The sequence below is a fragment of the Desmodus rotundus genome, chromosome 8 (genome assembly GCF_022682495.2).
Source record: "Desmodus rotundus isolate HL8 chromosome 8, HLdesRot8A.1, whole genome shotgun sequence".
NCBI lineage: Eukaryota > Metazoa > Chordata > Mammalia > Chiroptera > Phyllostomidae > Desmodus > Desmodus rotundus.
The window spans coordinates 1,291,689-1,309,359 of record NC_071394.1 but is presented as its reverse complement, the minus strand read 5'-3'; the positions used below and the strand labels follow the sequence as shown (position 1 = coordinate 1,309,359).

At 67.6% G+C, this 17,671-nt stretch overlaps 1 protein-coding gene across 1 annotated transcript in view; it reads left to right on the top strand.

Annotated features, from left to right (window-relative positions):
- Positions 1-857: 857 nt before the first annotated feature.
- The window catches only part of ADGRB1 (adhesion G protein-coupled receptor B1), a 65,781-nt gene continuing 48,967 nt past the window's right edge, over positions 858-17,671 (top strand). The window contains exons 1-2 of the mRNA XM_053930372.1: positions 858-1,159; positions 11,174-12,160. Of these exons, the coding sequence (XP_053786347.1) occupies positions 11,398-12,160 (763 nt within the window). The 5' untranslated portion in view covers positions 858-1,159; positions 11,174-11,397. The remainder of the gene's footprint in view (positions 1,160-11,173; positions 12,161-17,671) is intronic.

Sequence of the window (17,671 nt, the reverse complement as noted above, 5' to 3'; positions counted from 1 at the left end):
CTGCCCTTGCCCTCCATGCCTACGGCCACTTACCACCCGCCTGTCCTGTCCATTGTCCCACACTAACCCAACACCCCACCCCTCTCTCCAGGCACCTGTCCATTCTGTCCATCCGTCCATCCGTCCATCACACCTCCTCCATCCACACCCACTTACCTCATCCATCCTTCCACCCATCCCATCCTCCAATATTGCTTATGCACAACCCCTGCCGTGCCCTCCCCTCTTCTGCGTCTGTCCATCCAGCCAGCCACCCACCCGTCCCTCCGCCAGGCCGTCCATCCATCACCCAGCCAGCAGGCAGCCTGTCCTCAGCTCCTGGAAGAGGCAGAGAGCAGCGCCCCAAGTCCTGGCGTTCCTGCTGCCTGGGGCAGGAGCCGGGCTTTCCTCGGCGTGCGCGCGTGTGTGCATTTTATCTGCCCCCCCCCCGTTATCTCGCTCCCCTCCCCCACACCCCGCCCCCCGCTCGCGCTCCCCTCTAACGTGTGATCTGGAAGCTCTATAAAGCCTGATGTAATCCGTAATGCGGTCTCTGGCTCCCGATTCGGGATCCAGTTTCAGAGAGCGAGAGATTGGGGAGCGCCAGCAGCCCGGTGGGGGAAGCAGCTTGCCTCTCTCCTCCTCCTGCTCCCGGTCCTCGGCTTCCTCCTCCTCCAGCCCGCGCCGCCCCGCCCCCGGCTCGGCTCGGCTCGCCCCCCCCCCCTCAGGAAGGGGAAAAAAGGCGAGAAGAGCGGGGCAGGCGAGAGGAGCGGCGCGGCGGCGGCCGGAGAGGGAGCGGCGGGCGCAGGCGGTGGCGGGCGCGGCGTTGGCGGCGGCCCCGGCGGAGCGAGCGCAGCACCGGCGAGCCGGCAGCACAGGCGGCCGCGCGGCGTCCTGGCCTGGCCCGCGCGCCCCGCATCGCCCGCAGCCCGGGCATCCGACCTCCGCGGCGTCCGAGGGGCTCCGGCTGGCTGGGGGAAGGGAAGGGGCCTGCGTGCGCTGGCGGGGGCGCTCCGGGGTCGTCCGGCTAGGCCTGGAGCCGGCCGGGGGCGGCGGCGACAGGAGGAGCCCCCCCTCCGGTCGGGCGCCGGGCTCGGCCGCCGGAGACAAGGGGCGCTCCCGGGTATTTGCAACTCCCCGGATCAAGTGTTCGTCGGCGGGGCCGCCGCTGCTGGGGAAGGTAAGGAAGGCTCCGGCCGGGGGCTGGGGGCGCGGCGAGAGGGGGCGCAGCGAGGGTGGGGGGCCGAGGGAGGGGCCGCCGCCCGGACTTCGTAACTTCGCTGTTCGGGGCTTTCAAGCTCCTAGGTTTGCGTTCGGAGCTCAGGAGTTTGGACCCCCAGCCCCCAGCCCCCTGCCTCCGCCAGTGGCAGCGACGGAATCTGGCAGATCTCCGAGCGCCCGCGACGGGCTGGCTGAGGAGGGGGCGACACTGGACGTGGGAGAGGCCCTTCGCGCTGCTCACCTCCCCCCGTCCACGCGCGCCGAGCCTCTGGGCCGGGGGCGGTGCCCCCTCCCATCGCGTGCACAGACCCAGGCAGGCAGGGGAAGGCGTTCCCGCTGTGTCCGCGACACAGACAGACGCTAGCAGTAAGGGGTCTTTGAGAGCCCCAGATGTGAGCCCCCCGCCCACAGCCACACACAGACCCGAGTGGGCTGGGGAGAGACACCCCAGGGCGTCCCGCTTCCCCTAATCACACCCGGAGCCCCCCACGGACATTTCGGGCCCCGGTGTCCTTCCCCCCCACGGAGCCCGGGGGCGTGCACAAGAAGCCCTCACCCATAGACCCGGCCTTGACAGCGGAGGCTCCCCGGAGGTTCTCTTGTCCCCAAATAGCGCCCCCATCCCCAAAAGCACACAAACGCCCTGGCTGTTCCCTGGTCGCCTCTTCTCCACTCGGACAGACAGGCCGCGCGGATAAGCCGCTTCGAACTTTGGGTCGGCCTGTGCCCTCTCGGCGCGAAGCAGCGAGGCCAGGCGCGGGCTGGTCCCCGTCCTCAGCGAGCAGAGGCCGCCGGCCCTCCGCGGCCGCGGCGCTCGCTTGGAGCCTCTCGGTGCCGCCTGGAGGAACAGGCATGGCCCCCACCGCCTCCGGGAGAAGCAGGGGACTCTGGTGTATCCAGGCGCCTTTTCCCCCGGTCTCTGCGGCCCCCTGGGTAGGGCAGAGCGCGTCTGGGGCCTGCCTCGGGAGGGGGCGGCGTAGCTGAAAATCGCTTGTCGGAGGCTGCGTCTCCGAGCGCGGGTCCCTCCGCCGGGCCTCGGCGGCTCCTGCTGGGTCGCTTCCCAGGCCGCCCAGAGAGAGCGCCCAGCCTGGCACCCAGACCCTGGGCGCCGGGCACCTATCCTTTGCCACTTTTATTTTGGGCTTCCAAGTTTCCTGGAGCGCAGGGACCGGGCTGGGAGCGGACCAGCCCTAGTTCCCCTCTGCTCCTGCGCCCTTTGCCGCCGCGCGCTCTCCATCACGTCCCGTTCCCCCGGGTCTGGGGCGAGGATTCCTTAGCCGCAACTCCGGACGAGTTGAAAGGCGTGAACGCGTGTAGGTGGGCAGGGGGCGCGAGTCCCCATCCCCGAGGAGCCGCTGGGCATACATGCTGGGGAGGGCGTTGAAAGGTCCCCACCCCACCCTGGGAACCCGAGGAGACCCTTGGCGTCCTCCCCCACAGACACAAACACTCGCCCCCTCGGTGCAAGAGCCTCTGAGGGGGACAGGCAACGGCCGCGCGAGCGGGAGGCGTGGGGGTGGATACGAGGCTGGGGTCCCTTTGAACGTCTCCGAGTGTGTGTGGGGTCTGGGGAGATGGCCACAGCTGTCTTCTAGAACCCTGAAGCCTTCGCGTTCTTCTGAGATCCTCGCAGCCGAGGAGGCAGCGAGGGAGGTGAAGGGAGGAAGCCGCTCCCTCTCGACCGCAGGCGGCAGCGAAACTCAGCGCCCGGACGCCCGGGTGCCGCCGGGTCCGGCTTTGAGTACCCGAGCAAGGTCAAGCAGGCAAAAGAGGGGGCGGGGACCCCTGGGCGCGGCTCTGCGCGCGTGGAGTCGGAGCTTTAGGAGCAGCTGTGAGCGGTCCGCGGAGTAAGCCCCCAGCGCCTGCCGCCCGCGCCCGCGCCGGGTCCCCGGAGGCGGACGTTGCGCGCGTTCGGGGATTCCGGGACGCTCTGCGCGGGTGCCGGCGTCCTCCCGCCCCGCTCGCCCGCTGCTCCTCCACGCTGCTTTCAGACTTGTTGCGCCTGGATTTGGGGGACGGGCGCCGGCCCGGGATCCCTGGAGCCCGGGCGGCTGGGGCCGAGCGCCGAGGCCGGCGAGAATGCGCCAAGTCGGCGTGAGGCTACGCGGGCGGGCGCGGCGCTGGGGGCTGGAGCGAGGAGTTTGCAGCCTTGGATCCTGGAGAAAGGAGCCTGCCCCCCTCGCGCTCCGGCGCGGGGTCGGAAAAGGCGATTCGTCGCCCTGGGAGTACTGCCGCACTTCCCCGGACCCCGGGCAGGGGAGGGGACGCAACCACGTTGCCGAGCCCTCCCAGTCCCTCCCCTCGTCCGCAGCCTCCGGCGCCTCGCGGGCCTCGGCGGTCGCGTCTGTGAAACGGGGGTGCGGGTTATGCTGTGGGAGCCCTTCCGGCCCAGGCCCCTTCCCGGGATCCACCGTGCTGGGCCCGCAGTGTGCTGGGTCTGCAGCGTCCGGGCAGGCCAGGTCCCGAGGCAGACCGGCGCCTGCGGACTCGGCCGCGGTGTCCGGCAGGAGGCGGTCCCGGCAGGGTCGGGCGAGTGGCCAGGGCGCGGCACCCTCTCCTGGCGCTCTCGCCCCCTGGCCGGCCAGGTGGCCTGGCCCCGCCTCCCGGAGCGGGTCCCGGGGCCCCGAGCCCGCCCCCTGGGGACGCCTCCGGCTCGGGCCCGGGCTCACGGCGCCGGGCTGCGGTGGCGGACCGCGGAGGGCAGCGCGCTGCTGCGAACGGCCGGGAGAGGGCGCGCGCGCCCACCCGCCGCCCTGCCCGCCCCTTCCGCCTCCTCCGCGGCCGGTGGCGCCAGCCCCAGCCTGGGCAGCCCCTGGGCACCTCGCCGGCCTCTGAGCTCCTCCGCCAGGGCCGTTTGCTGGCGACTCCGCCCGAGCCCCAGGCACTCGTCTCTCCCGAAACTCGCCTGGCCCCCTGCCCTATGCATAGGCGTGAGCGAGCGCGTTTGTGTACAAGGGCGCGTGTGTGCACGGGCGCCGCTCATGCACGTGCTTGTCCCGTCGGCGTGTGTGCAGGCAAGAAACTGCCACTGGCGTGAGCCCTCTGTGCCCACCCCACCCCACCCCCGTTTCCCCAGCGGGAAGGTGCTGTGTCTGGGAGCCCTGAGAGCAAAGCTATAACCCCCGGCCTGGAGGGTTCTGTTAACCCGCGCGGTGCCACTGGACGCCCACTGTCCTCTGGCCCTCTCCCCGCCCCAGCCTCCCCGCCGCAGCTGCACCGCAGGGCAGAGCCTTGTTTCCGGGTAGACACGGAGGACCGGCCCCGTGTGCACAGACCACATACACACTGAACGTGGAGGAGGGTGACTAGCAGGACAGACGGAGCAGCCCCGGATCTCAGTGTCCTGCAGGCCTCCCGCCTCGTCCTGAAGGGCTGGGGCCACGGGGGCATCTTAAACAGGGGTGGTGATGTGGCCTGATGGACACCGCAAAGCGATAGTGCTCTGGGCAGCCAGGGCAGGGGAGGCAGGGTGCACAGGGGGCTGCCCCGCCCACCCCGGCGGGTCTCTGCCATTGCCGTGTGTTGAACCAGCAGACACAGGACGCAGCCCACATACCCACAGCAAAGGAAGCCCAGTACGGAGGCCCCTGTGCCTGCGATGTGGGTCCCTACAGAGGCCCACACCGTGGGAGCAGGCCAGCCCTCAGGCACAGTGGGGGGGAGCCCCTCCTCCCCTGCCCTTGAGAGTTCTGGGGAAGTGAGGCCCCATGGGGCGTGAGCTTCATGGGAAGCTGATGCCCAGTGTCCACACGGTGCAGGTGACTGGAGCAGGGACCCCCTTCCCCCAGCAGACCCGAGGACGTGGCAGCTCCCCTGCTCCTCAGCCTCCTAGGCCCATGTGCTGGGAACGCAGTCTCCTGTCTTTGGGCATGGCAGGACCAGAGTGGGGGTAACACAGAGCAGCTGGGAGGGACTCCTCCTGTCCCTACCTCCTCTTTTGTATTAGCTCCTTACTAGTGACAGGTGACCAATGGTGGGAACAGCACCAAAGGGCTAGAGCGCAAAGTGAGTCCCCTTCCATCTCAGACTGCAGGCCTTTGCATCCTGTGGAACCCAGCTAATGGGCCATGGCCCTTCCAGAGTGTTCTGTGCCTCCGCACGCACACCACGGGCGTCTGTACTGCAAGTGGTTTCGATAGACGGAAGTGTTCTGGGCACCCAGGGACACCAGGCTCACCCACCCTCACCCCACCCCCCATGGCCCCCCAAGTCCCGGAGCCCCAGGGAGTCAGGCAGGAACCACCCTGCTCCTGACAAGGTGACTTTGACTGGCAGTCCCTGCACCAGGTGTCCCTGAACTGTGAAGTGCTGGGCGGCAGAGGTTGAGAATGTGGCGACATGTCTTGGTGAGGACCCAGGTTGGCTAGGGGACATCCTGTCCCCTGAGGAACGCGTGGAACCTGAGTGCAGATGATGAGGAACAGCACACCTGGCCACCAGCTCCCCCCAGCCCTGGGTGTCCTGGCCTCACCTGCAGGCCCTACCTCCCTCCGTCCACAGCGCCGCACTGGCACGCTCACACCGCACACACTCTGGGCCACGGCCACTTGAGCGTGCCCTGCACGTGCACACGCACCGTCCTCTGCCGTCCAGCCGTGGGCCGCAGGTCGCTCATCCTGTCTGCTCTGGCCCAGAGCTGAGGGGCGCGGTGGGTTGTGGCCCGGCCCTGAGCTCCAGCCCCACACTCTGTTCTGTTGACCCCCCCCTTGCCTTCGCCGTCCCAGACAGAGGGCAGCTAGCACCCTGTGGGTGTCAGGGGAGACCCAGGGTGGGGCCTGCTCTGCTGGGTGCAGCCTCAGCTGGGAGCTCAGCCCCTCTGAGCACTAGCCCACCCTGCCTTCCCCAGGGACCAGTCAGCCCTGCGGCAGCCACGTGGGGGCAGGAGGCAGGGCACACAGCAAGGCTACGTCAGCACCTGTCCAGTCTCATCCCTGCACGCCAGGACCCTGGGCAGCCCCAGGGCCTGGCTGTGCGCCCGACTCGGTAACCTTGGGCAGGTGACCTTGGAGGAGCCCCTCCTGCTGGGGACCTCAGATCCTGGTGTGGCACTTAGTGTGGAGGGGGCAACAGCTGGATGGGCACGGCCGCAGGGCCTCTGTCTCAGGGCACAGGGCTCACTCTAGGCACTGAGGGGGGACGGTGAGAAGAGAGGACAATGGCATGTGTCTCACCCAGAATTCCAGAAGTCTCGCCTCCTCATGGGGGTCCCCCACCCCCCGCCCCATGGGGACGCTCCAGCGCCTGGGACAGACTCTATCACTGTCCTCACCTGGGGGGGGGGTCTTTCCAGAAGAGCACACCTGCGAGTGTGTGTGCACTCACAGTGAGTGTGTCTGGGGATGCAGTGGGAGCACACGGGGCGCACCGTCACTCTTAGGAAGCTCTGCAGGCTCAGCTGCAGCAGCCGCCTGGCCCCCGTCCTGGAGGAGGGGTGCCGGGCAGGGCCCAGGGCAGCCCAGGGATCACACGTGCCAGAAGCAAAGGCTCAGGACTTGAGCACGTGGAGTGTCCTCCGCACCGCAGCCGGTGTGGGCTGAGAGGGTCCCGGGCCAGAGGAGGTGTGACGAGGCCCGGGGCCTCCACAGCCCATCAGAGAGCGGACCATTGACCCCAGGGGGAACGAAGGGTGATTGTCGCTCCAAGGTTACCTGGGAACTGTCCGTCTCCTTGTGACGTGCAGAGGACATCCCCCCCGGCCCTCTGTGCGATCGTGTGTGGTCAGGGCGGCCCCCACACAACCGGCACAGAACGGCACACTTCCCCGGCCCCCAGCGGGGGCCTTCCAGGGGTCTGCCCCTGGGCAGTTCCGCTGGGTTCCCCCAGCAGCCCCCGTGCCCAAGCAGGCGGGCAGGCGGGCAGGAGAAAAGGCCTCCCATGGGACAGGCCTGACAGGTGTGCTTCTCGGGGGTGGGGCCCTGATGGCCACCCAGCCCCGCCTGAGCACCCCTCCCAGCTCTGGGAGATGCCTCCCTGGTCAGCCCGCATCCTTCCCTCAGAGCCAGCCCAGGATGCCCCACCCCCAAGAAGCCGGGTGGTCCGGCAGCCTGGTTGGCCCAGGCTGGGGAGCAGGACGGTCTCTCCTGGGGCCCACCTGGCTCTGTGCCCCTGGGGGAGGCCTGCCAGGCTCTGTGGGCCCCTCATGGTGGTCCCAATCCCCTGGGACTGCTCAGACAAGTTGTCCCGGGCCTGCCCTGCCTCCCCAGTGACCACGCTGCCTGACCTGCCACAACCAGGAGGCACCTGTGCGGCCTACAGGGCGCCTGAGCCGGGGCTTGGGGGACAGGCTGCCGAGGGCTGGGGAGGTCGGGTGCCTGGGCAGCCTCTGCTGCTGCGCTCCCAGCCCCCGCCTGCCCGCCAGGCCCCGAGCTGTCCTCAGTGACTCGGTGCCCGCCCCACCCTTCCCCCAGTGCAGCCTCTTCCCAGGACACACAGGCCGGCACTGTTTGGAGGGCCGGCCAGGACAACAGAGCGCCTTTTGTGGCTGGTGTCTGGGGACGCCATTGGCGGCTTGGGGTAGGCGGGGAGGGGATGTGGAGGCCGGGCCCGGGAAGGAGGGTCGAGCAGCAAGGGTGAGGGGATGCCAGTGCCCAGCTCCTGCCCTTGTCAGAGGGGAAACCGAGGCACCAGGGCTCCAACTGGCATCCCTGGCCTGTCTCTGGTGGCCTCCCCCTGTGCCCCTGCCTGGAGGCTCCCCACCCTTCACAAGGCCGCCTTGCATGCTCTGGGTGGCCCAGGGCAGAGACCGGGCAGAGCCAGCCACAGGGGTGGCAGCCGGACACCAGGAAGAACTTCCAGGCTCTAGGGCAGTATGGCCCTGAGAAGGTGACGGGAGAGGCAGGATCCCCAGGGAGCTTAAGGGACAATTGGTCGCTGTGCTTGGAGCCCAGGAGGGCAGTGGCTGAGGAAGGCTTCGAGGACCGAGGCCAGGCTTCGCGGAACCAGGCACCACACAGTCACCGTGAAGGAACTTCCAGAGAGGAATGACCAGCCACTCCATGGACCCCAGCACTGGGGTCAGCCCCCACCAGCCCCCCACCTTTGCCAGCAGGCTCGGGGAGTTCTGACCCCTGTGGGTGCTGGGAGATGGGAGTGGCCGAGGGAAGGGTGCCACTCGGCCGGACCTGCTCCATGGGCCCTGCTTTGGGCCCCTTGATCTCCAGCCTGGCCACCGGGTCTCCCTGAACAGCCCCCTGCTGACAGGGCCCCTCTTCCAGCCCTGGTCCCACCGTCCCCCACAGCCCAGCCCAGCCCCCACGGAGCTTGGCGATCTTCCCGCTGAGTGCCCCTGGACACGTGTGCACACCCGTGTGCATGCAGACACAGGAGAGGCCGGGCTGGGCCACAGTGCCCGGACACGCAGCTGGGCCAGCCCGGGCAGCGGGGTTGGCCCTGAGATCACGCAAGTCCGCGATATCCTGCAGGAGCCAGCGTGCCAGTGCCGGGCCTCTGCGCTGCTGCTTCCCTCCCCACCCTGGCTCCCTGGCGGCCCATGGGGTCCCCCCATGAGACCCCAGGGCTCCAAGGAACCCTGTGTGAGAACCCCATGAGGGGACACCTTCAGGCTGCCTTCTAGCCCCAGGAGTCTTTCGAGGGCTCACTCCAGAGCCCTGGTCCTGGGGCACAGCTGCCAGGAAGGGCTCTGGCCTCTGTCCTGACCTGCCCCTGATCCCCTCACGCTGGCCCCTCCCTCCTCCTCAGTGTCCAGGCCAGGGACATCCCCTCCATGTCTGTCCCACAGCCCAGCAGGCCACCTGGGCCTCTCTTCTGTCTCCCGAGCACTCTCCCCCTGCCTCCTTCCCTGCCACCACGCAGCCCTGCCACGCCTCCCTCACCTGTCCCCCCAGCTGCCAGGGTGGCCTTCCAAAGGGCACTTCTGATTGGTGCACTGTCCTGTTTCTGACCCTCGCTGCCACCTTGCACCCGCTACACAGGACTCTGGGTGGGCCCCAGGCCCCTGGCAGGCACCAAGGAGTGGAGCGAGCCTGTGCCCGGGAGAGCACCCTGCTGTGATCGGTGGTTCCACCGGGCTCTGCTCCTGTCCGCCTGGGGCTGCACTAAGTCCCTGGGCCTTGGGGTGTGAGGGAGAGTCTGTCCTGGAGATGGAGCTCCAGCTGGTGGTGCATTAGGTCCCAGCCTGGACCACGGAGGGCGCTGCAGCTGGGCTGGCTCAGGCGAGGTTCCGGAATGCACTGCCGCTGCTGCTGAAGGCCTCTCGGGTCTGGGTCGGGCTGCGGCACCCTACTGTGGTGGGCAGTCAGGGCAAGGTCGCTCCACTACAGTAATGCCAAAAGCTGCCCCCTACAGGCAGGAGGGACGAGGGGTGTCCCAGAGGTAGGAGCTGAGTGAGGCACAAAGAGGGTCTTTGAGCTCCCTTCCCAGGGCGCCAGAGCCTCGCGCCACTAAAGAGCAGCCAGAAGGCCGAGTGGCCGCGCTGCCCTGGGGACCAGAGCCCCAGCCATCTCCCCTGCTGTGGCTAGCCCCAGGTCCAGTGGTTACCCCTGCTGCAAGCCAGGCTTCACCCCCATCTGACAGATGGGGAAACTGAGGCAGGGCTTGCCCAAGGCCACACAGCTGTGAGGGGCATCTGGAGTCCTGGCCTGTGCCAGCTCCCCGCTCTGTCTCCAAAGCCCACACGGGAAGGACGTCAGGAGGGGACTGCAGAGCAGCGACTGACCTTGTGTCGCCGGCCAGCTGGGCCCAGGCAGCAGGAAGCGGTGACTCCCCGTGGGCAGGCTGCCGGCATGTGCACACTCAGAGCGGAGGCGTGGGCACCAGGAGGCCAGGCGGGCCCTGGGGGGCCGGCTGCCACTCTCTCTCCCTCGCCCACCCTCTCAGCTGCTGTGTGGGACCCACAGCCCAGCCAGGGGCTCTGGGGACAGTGGGGCACAGTGAGGCTTGGAGGCAGAAGGGACTTGCCGGAGTGGGCAGGGCTGGCTTCCTCTGTGTCCTGGTGCACAGGTGCCTGGGGTGGCCTTCCTGTCTACAGGGCGACCAGCAGCCGCACAAGGTTGGGGTCAGTCTGGGTCCCGTGTGGGCTCTCCTGCCCCTACACTGTGCCCTTGGTGAGTCACTTACCCCTCCGAGCCTAGGTGTCCCCTCGTGAAATGGGGGGCGGGTAGCAGCGCCAGCCTGAGAAAGGAGGGGTGAGGCAAGGGGTCCGTGCAGGGCGCTGGGTGCAGGTGGTGCCCTGTGACTCCATGCCCTCAGCCCTCCCCACCTGGAACTGCAGGGCCCCAGGGGCCAGTGGGTCCCCAGCACCGAGGACGGGGGGGGGGGGGGGGGGGGGCTGAGAGACAACAGTGACAGGTGGGCCAGGGAACATGGGAGGATGTGGGTGGATTTCAGGTACAGCTCAGGACTAGGGTCTGACCCCCCCACCTCTCAAAGAACCGGCCACTCCTGCTGTGAGGAGGGGGCGGCAGGAGTCTGGGGAAGTCCGGGAAGACCTTTCTCCTCCGCTCCCCATGTCCCTTCCTGCCAGCTGTGCAGGGCAAGGAGGGGGAGGTCAGAGAGGCAGGAGACAGAGGTGGGGGGACTGCCAGGAGAGGGAGCCAGGTCCCCACCTGGGGTTCACAGACAGCCACAGACGCCCGGGGGGACAGATGGCCGCCGTGGCCATGATGGGGAGAGTGGGCAGGCAGCGGTCCCAGGGCCCTCGGGAGCCACACCGGGCCGCTGGCCAGACGGGCACAGCCAGGGTCCCTGTGGCACTCGGGCCTGGCCAGATGCTGCCCTCCACGCCCTGCTCAGGCCTGGGTGGAGGAGGCAGTCTCTTATCCCCGTGGCTGGGCCCCCACCCCTGCAGGTGGATGCACGGGTGGGTGGCAGATGGACAGGTGAACAGGGCAGGTGCCTGGGAGCGGCGCCAGGCCTGCGTCAGCTGTCCAAAGCCCAGGTGGGCACTGGCCCGGCCATGCCCTCAGCCCCAGTCTCCCCCGGGCTCACACCACCCCCTCTGCCCTTTCTCTTCCAGCTGCTGCCGCCGCCGGTGGGCAGCCACCAGGGCCCTGCGTGTTAGGAGCCGCTGCAGCCCTCTCCATCATCCTCTGAAGGCCTCTCCTCCTGCTGTCACTGGGAGCCGCTGCTCAGGCCCCTAGCCCCTGGCCTGGTCCGCTCGCTGCCAGACCCTGGCATGTCCAGGCCTGGCCCACGCCTTCCTGCCCAGCCCGCGGAACCCCGGCGGCCCCGCGAGCTAGGATGAGAGGCCAGGCCGCCACTCCGGGTCCCCACTGGATCCTCAGCCCGCTGCTCCTGTTGCTGCTGCTGGGGCACCGCACCCCTGCCGCCATGGGGGCCGACTTAGGGCCAGGGGCGGAGCCGTGCGCCACGCTGGTGCAGGGCAAGTTCTTCGGCTACTTCTCCGCGGCCGCTGTGTTCCCAGCCAACGCCTCTCGCTGCTCCTGGACGCTGCGCAACCCGGACCCGCGGCGCTACACGCTGTACATGAAGGTGGCCAAGGCGCCCACACCCTGCGGCGGCCCTGCCCGCGTCCGCACCTACCAGTTCGACTCCTTCCTGGAATCCACGCGCACCTACCTGGGCGTGGAGAGCTTTGACGAGGTGCTGCGGCTTTGCGACCCCTCCGCGCCCCTGGCCTTCCTGCAGGCCGGCAAGCAGTTCCTGCAGATGCAGCGCCAGCAGCCGCCGCGGGATGGCAACCCCGGGCCCACCGGCGACGACTTCTCTGTGGAGTACCTGGTCGTGGGCAACCGCAACCCCAGCCGGGCTGCCTGCCAGATGCTGTGCCGCTGGCTGGACGCCTGTCTGGCCGGCAGCCGCAGCTCACACCCGTGCGGCATCATGCAGACGCCCTGTGCCTGCCCGGACGGGGACCCCGGCCACCCTGCCTCCGGCCCCTTGGTCCCCCGTGGCGACGTCTGCCTGAGGGACGGAGTGGAAGGTGGCCCTGAGAACTGCCTCACCAGCCTGACCCAGGACCGGGGCAAGGATGGCGCCCCAGGTGAGTGTTGGGCTAGGAGAGGCCCAGGGGTGGCTCCCTGGGCAGAGGGCAGCCCGAGGGTCTTTTCTGCAGGGCTGTTCTGGCCCCCGGCCCCTGAGCACATGCCAGTGCTGGAGATGGGCAAATGGCCGGGTGCTTGTCCCCCTAAAGGGTCCGGTGCCTGGAGTGTGGGAGGTGCTGGAGAGTTCCGTGAATGAGTGAAGGAGGGAATGAGGGGCCTGGTTGCTGCCAGGGAGGGAGTTTTAAGTTTCTAACGGGGAGGGTCCTTCCTGCTTCAAAAGCAGGCCAGTCTAATGGGCCAGCAGGCTACTGCGGCTGGCAGCCGCAGTCTGAGGGGCCGCTGGGGCACAGGCGGCATGGAGAAAGAGTGAACAGAGAGGGCTGTTTGGGGAGGTGGTTGGAAGGTGAGATTTGGGGGTGAGTGTGACGTGGCCATAAAAATCCTTTACACTACCACAGCATCTTGGGTACAGCAGGGGTGACAGGTCTCTGGTGCTAGAGGTCAGGGGTCGCTTGGACCAGGCGCCAAGTTCAAGGTTCTGGAAGAGGTTCGGGAGAACTCTGAGGGCACTTGGGGACGGCGCTGCGGGCCAGGAGCAGGGCAAAGGCTGGGCATGTGCTCATCAGCCTGACAGAGAGAGGCCGAGGGGGGTCCTGTGGGGTGACGAGAGTGTGAGGGTGGGCGGGACGCTGGGTGGGGCCGGACAGGCAGTGGGGCAGGAGGTGGACCCTCCTTGTCTGGGAACGTTGGGGAGGCTGGGGTGGGGAGCGTGGCAGGGGACACCTGGTCCCAGACTCTGGAGTCCCAGGCACCAAGCAGGCAGCTGTGAACGAGGCAGCTGGACAGTCGGTGGCCAGGCTGGCTGGGCATTCCACATTGGGCAGGTGACATTGCCCAGGGCCCTTGGCCCTCCCGCACCAGTGAGGCCAATGGGCTGCTTTTCTGAGTAACATCTCTAAATGCATAAAATCAGTGTGTTGGGCACAGAGGAACCCAGTCATCCCGGCCCCCAGCTCTGCTCATGGCCCCGGGGCCCTGCCCACAGGGCGCCCAGCCCACTAGAAAGAGCCAGTCTCTGAGCCTCTGGGGCCGCGGCCAAGCTGGGAAACGCCTGCTGCTGCTCAGAGCCTCGTGGGGATGTCTGGAGGAGGTCAAGGGCATGGGGCTGGAGCAAGCCAAGTGTGAGCACCAGGAGCTCGGAGTGTGTGTGCGGGAGGGAGCTGGAGGCCCGCTTCCCACCGCGCGCCTGCTGCAGGGAGCAGGCTGGGTCGACTCCTCGCCCTGAGAGCAGAGTGGGGAGCTGATGGCTCTGAGCCGGAGAGTGACCGGCGCTGACGCCGCACACTTCCCCAGCTGTAAATGCACAAAGGTGTCCAGGCCCGGGGTGGGGGGCCCGGTGCAGGGAGGGGCTCACAGCAGGCATCCTTGAGGGACCGGCGCTGGCCCGCTGGGGCCAGCAACATCGGGACTGGGGAAGGAGGCCTGGCAGTGGGGTGCGGTGTGTGGAACTGATGGCAAAGGTGTAGACACAGAGGAAGGAGGTGGCCACACCGCTCCCGGACATCAGCCGAGGTGGGCAGGAAGATCCAGGGGTCAAAGTGTGACTTCAGTGTGGGATGCCGGTGGGTCATCCAGGCAGGGCTATCCCGTGGGCAGGGCGCCCTGGGGGCTGGAGCGCCAGGACAGACCAGGTTAGGTCTAAGTCCTGGCCGGCCCTCCCACCCCTCTCCAATCCCATCAGCCCCGTCATCCCCTCAGGCCCGTCACTGTAAAAATGGAAAGAGTGGGAATACCTTCTTTCCGGGGCTGCTGCGAGGAGTGAGAACGGGGTGCAAGTGTTTCTGAGCAGAAGCAACGCTGGTGACGGCCGTCGATATTGGTGTTTCTTAGCAGGCGGGGGCCTGGGGGCTGGCAGACGGACCACCAGGCTTACGGGGCGGGGGTGGGAGCTGTGCTGAGACGGAATGGCCGATGCCGTCACTCAGGGGAGGGCGGGCAGGTGCGTGCGTGTCCTTGCACCCAGATGCCGGGTGTGTGCCTGTGCACAACACTGTGTGCGTGCACCCATGGATCGCTGTACATGCGTGCACACCTGCGTGCGGTACATAGTGTTCGTGTGTGAGCGTGCACGTGCATGCATGGTGTGTTCACACAGCTGCTAAGTCGTGTGCGTGTTGAGGCTGGGCTCTGTGCCAGACCCTGTGCGGCGACTCTGACAAGCACAGTGCAGAGATCATGGAGCGGAGCTGGCCTACCCTGGGTGGGCGGGGCAGAGCGTGTCACCCAGGCCGGTTCCTGCACCCAGAATGCTCTGGGAGCTGGGGACTGAAGTCACCTGAGCAGCCGTGACAGCAGCCAGGTTGGAGTGTTTGCTTGGTGCCTGAAGCGCCTACATACTCGCTGGCTTTCTCCTCCCAGCAGTCCAGAGACTGCTCCCCACGGAGCACCCCCGCCACGGGCCTGCTCCTGGGCTCTTCCCGCCCCAGGAAGGCTCTCCCCCCACACCCAGAGGGCTCCCTCCCCCCAGGTCCTTGCTCAGCCCCAGCCCCAGTCTCCACCCCAAACGCTGTCTCTGTTCCACCCACGGATTCCCCCTTCCTCCTTCTTGGTCTCTGCTAGCATGTGAGCACAACGGAGCTGGGTGTCTGCTAGCTCGCTGACGTGGCCCTGTGTGCGGGGCAGGGCCCAGCACACCACATGTCCTCGTCAGCGAGTGTGCAGTGAAGGGAGGCATCGAGGCATCGAGGCTGCGGCAGGCCGCCCAGCTGGGAAGGGTCTACTAACCGCAGAGCTGGTGCTGGGCCGCTTGGTGGTCCCGGACACTTACAGCTTCTCCTGCGCTGACCTCTGGGGGGATGGGGTGGCATGTGGAACAGAGAGGTCCAGCAGTCGTCGGGGAGACACACAGCTGAGCCCTGTGCCCAGGGAGCTTCAAGCCACTCGTGGCCGGGGGAGGCCAGGATAGGCGCATCCTCCATCTGCTCTCCCAGAAGGCCTTGTGCAGCCGAGCCGGAGACGAGCAGGAGGCCCAGGTCAGCCCGTGGCCCACTTTCTGCCCTGCCCCCGCCCGCCTGTCCAAACGCCACATGGCCAGTCACACGTCTGGCCTGGCCCACGCTCCTCAGGCCACAGCAACTGTTCCCTCCCACCTGCTCCTGCCAGGCGCCCTCCCACCAGGTCCTCACCGTGCGCCCTGTCCCTCTGTCTGCCCCCACCCCAGTCTCTGCCTTCTTCTGCCTCTGGCGAGATGGGGCCATTTCTCTCAAGGGTTGTTTTAAATATTCATGTTTTAATTAAAGAATTTTATTGCAGAAGCGACATGTAAGATAATGGGAAAGCAGTGTCCCAGGGCTGGGAACGTGTCTCTGTGTCCCCGCCTGCGCCTCTGTCCCTATGAGTCCAGGTGTGCCCCCTCCGTGCACCAGCACCTGCGGGGGGAGGGGCTGAGCCCCCACCCCTGCCTGCAGGCCTGTCACCACTGGGTGGGGGGGCCTTGCCATGACACTCCCCCACCCTGAGGGCCCCCACTGCTCCCCTCCAGAAGATGCATGGGAGCCCTCCTCCAGTACGCAGGGGTGGAGGGAGGCTGGGCCTAGAGTAGGGTCTTCTGGGTGGCAGGGCTGTGTCCCTGAGCCCATTGGGGAGCACAGGGAGAACGCGAGGGCATGTGGGAAGGCCCGACCAAGGACCTCCCCGCCAGGACGCTGCTCCTTCACAAGGACCAATTGAGAGAACTCGAAAACAAGGTCTCATCTCCACTGGAGACAGAGCCCGCCCCAATGGCGGGCAGGGGAGGGGCATGGCCAGCCACACACACCTGTGCCCTCTCCCCGACAGGTTCCCACGTGAGGTCAGAGACCCTGAGCTGCCCGCAGCCCTTTTGGTTCCACGTCCCAGAAAGAGGGGAGAAGGGATGCCAGCTGTACAGCCGAGGCCCAGGAAGGGGAGGGACTTGCCCAGGTGACCAGGGCCTGAGGGCAGAGCTTATAGGGGACCCGTTCTTAGGACAGAGGCAGCCGCCCAGCCCGACAAGGAAGAGAAGCCACAGAGAGCAAGCAGCCCGGCGGACAGGGCTGTGTCGGTCAGCTCAGCCGGCCGCAGTTTCTCTTCTGTGGAGTGGAGGCAGGACGGGCCTGCTCGGGGGCCGTGTGAGGCCGATGGACGCGGCACCCCGACACCAGTGCTCGTGGGGGCTCTCCCTGTCCTCCCTGCCTGCAGGCAGCCCCAGCAGTGGTCGTGGCTCTCCTGGCCCCATCCTGAGGTCTCCTGGTGCCTGCTGCGGCTGGGCGGGCTGCTGGCCACCAGGGCCCTGAGTGTGGGGGCTGAAAGCCCCATGGAGAACAGGCCAGGGAGGATGTTTGTGGGGAGTGGGGAGGCTGGGCCCTGGTGCTCTGGGGGAGCTGTCCTGTCCCCAGGTGTCCCTGTTGGGACATCCACACAGGGGGCTCAGAGGAGGAGCCTGGGTACCTCAGACAGGGGCAGGGCTGGATTAGGCAAGGCAGTGGAGTTTGGGGAGCCTGGCCAGCAGGGGCGAATGGGCAGGTGCTGAGACCTGCTGGACTAGGGAGACCTCTGCTGGAGGAGAGGGGAAGTGCATAGCTCCCCTCCTCCAAAGGGGGACCCCCCCACACACACACACTGGGAAGGAAGGCCCAGCCCGGGGAGGGCCTCCCCCAGGACCCCCATCCCAGCCAACTTGGGGCACAGGGATGAGGTGATCACAGCCTGCAGGCTGGGGCACCAGGGTGGGAAGGGGCCGGGAGCCCCCTCTCCATGCACCCGCTCTCCTGGGTGGCCAGGCTGCCCAGAGGCCGTTAATCGGCTCCATTCATCCTGGAACGGGATGGAAATGAGGCTTCCAGACAGAGGGGCATTGAGCTGGGGAAGAATGGCTGCCTCTTCCTGGGCCTGGAGGGGCAGCCCACCCCCAGCCTTGCCCACCCTCCGCTGCCCCCCGGGAGCTCACCCAGCCCGGGAGCACCGTGGCCAGCAGAGGCTTGCTGGGGTGCGTCCACCCCGCATTGTGGGTGATCCCCTGTGTCATGGACACTTTATCAGGTGTCAGCTGTGCGTGGGGACACACGCTAGAAATAAAAACGCCAGCAGAAGTGGCAGCTCCCACTCCCTGGACGTCCGTTAGTGGCAGCAGTGTGGCCGAGGTCGGGAACCAGCAGGACTGGGGCCAGGCCTCCTATGTCCGGGGTCAGAAGACAGACCAGGATGAGGATCAAGGCTCAGCCCACGACCAGGGTCAGGGATAGGCCCGGGGTTGGGTCCTCTGTGCCGTGGCCACCTCCTGGCCCCTCCCCCTTCCCCCACCGCAGCCTTGCCACCTGGGTCACCAAGGTAACCAGCCCTGGAAGAGTGGGTGTTCTGGCAGCTGAGGCCTAACCTGAGTCTATCCTGAAAGACTGAGCTCTGCAGCAGTTGCCATGGGAACCGAGTGGCATCCTCTGATTAGCCCGGCTTGGACACCCTCTCTCCCACCCACTGCTGGCTTCCGCGTCACT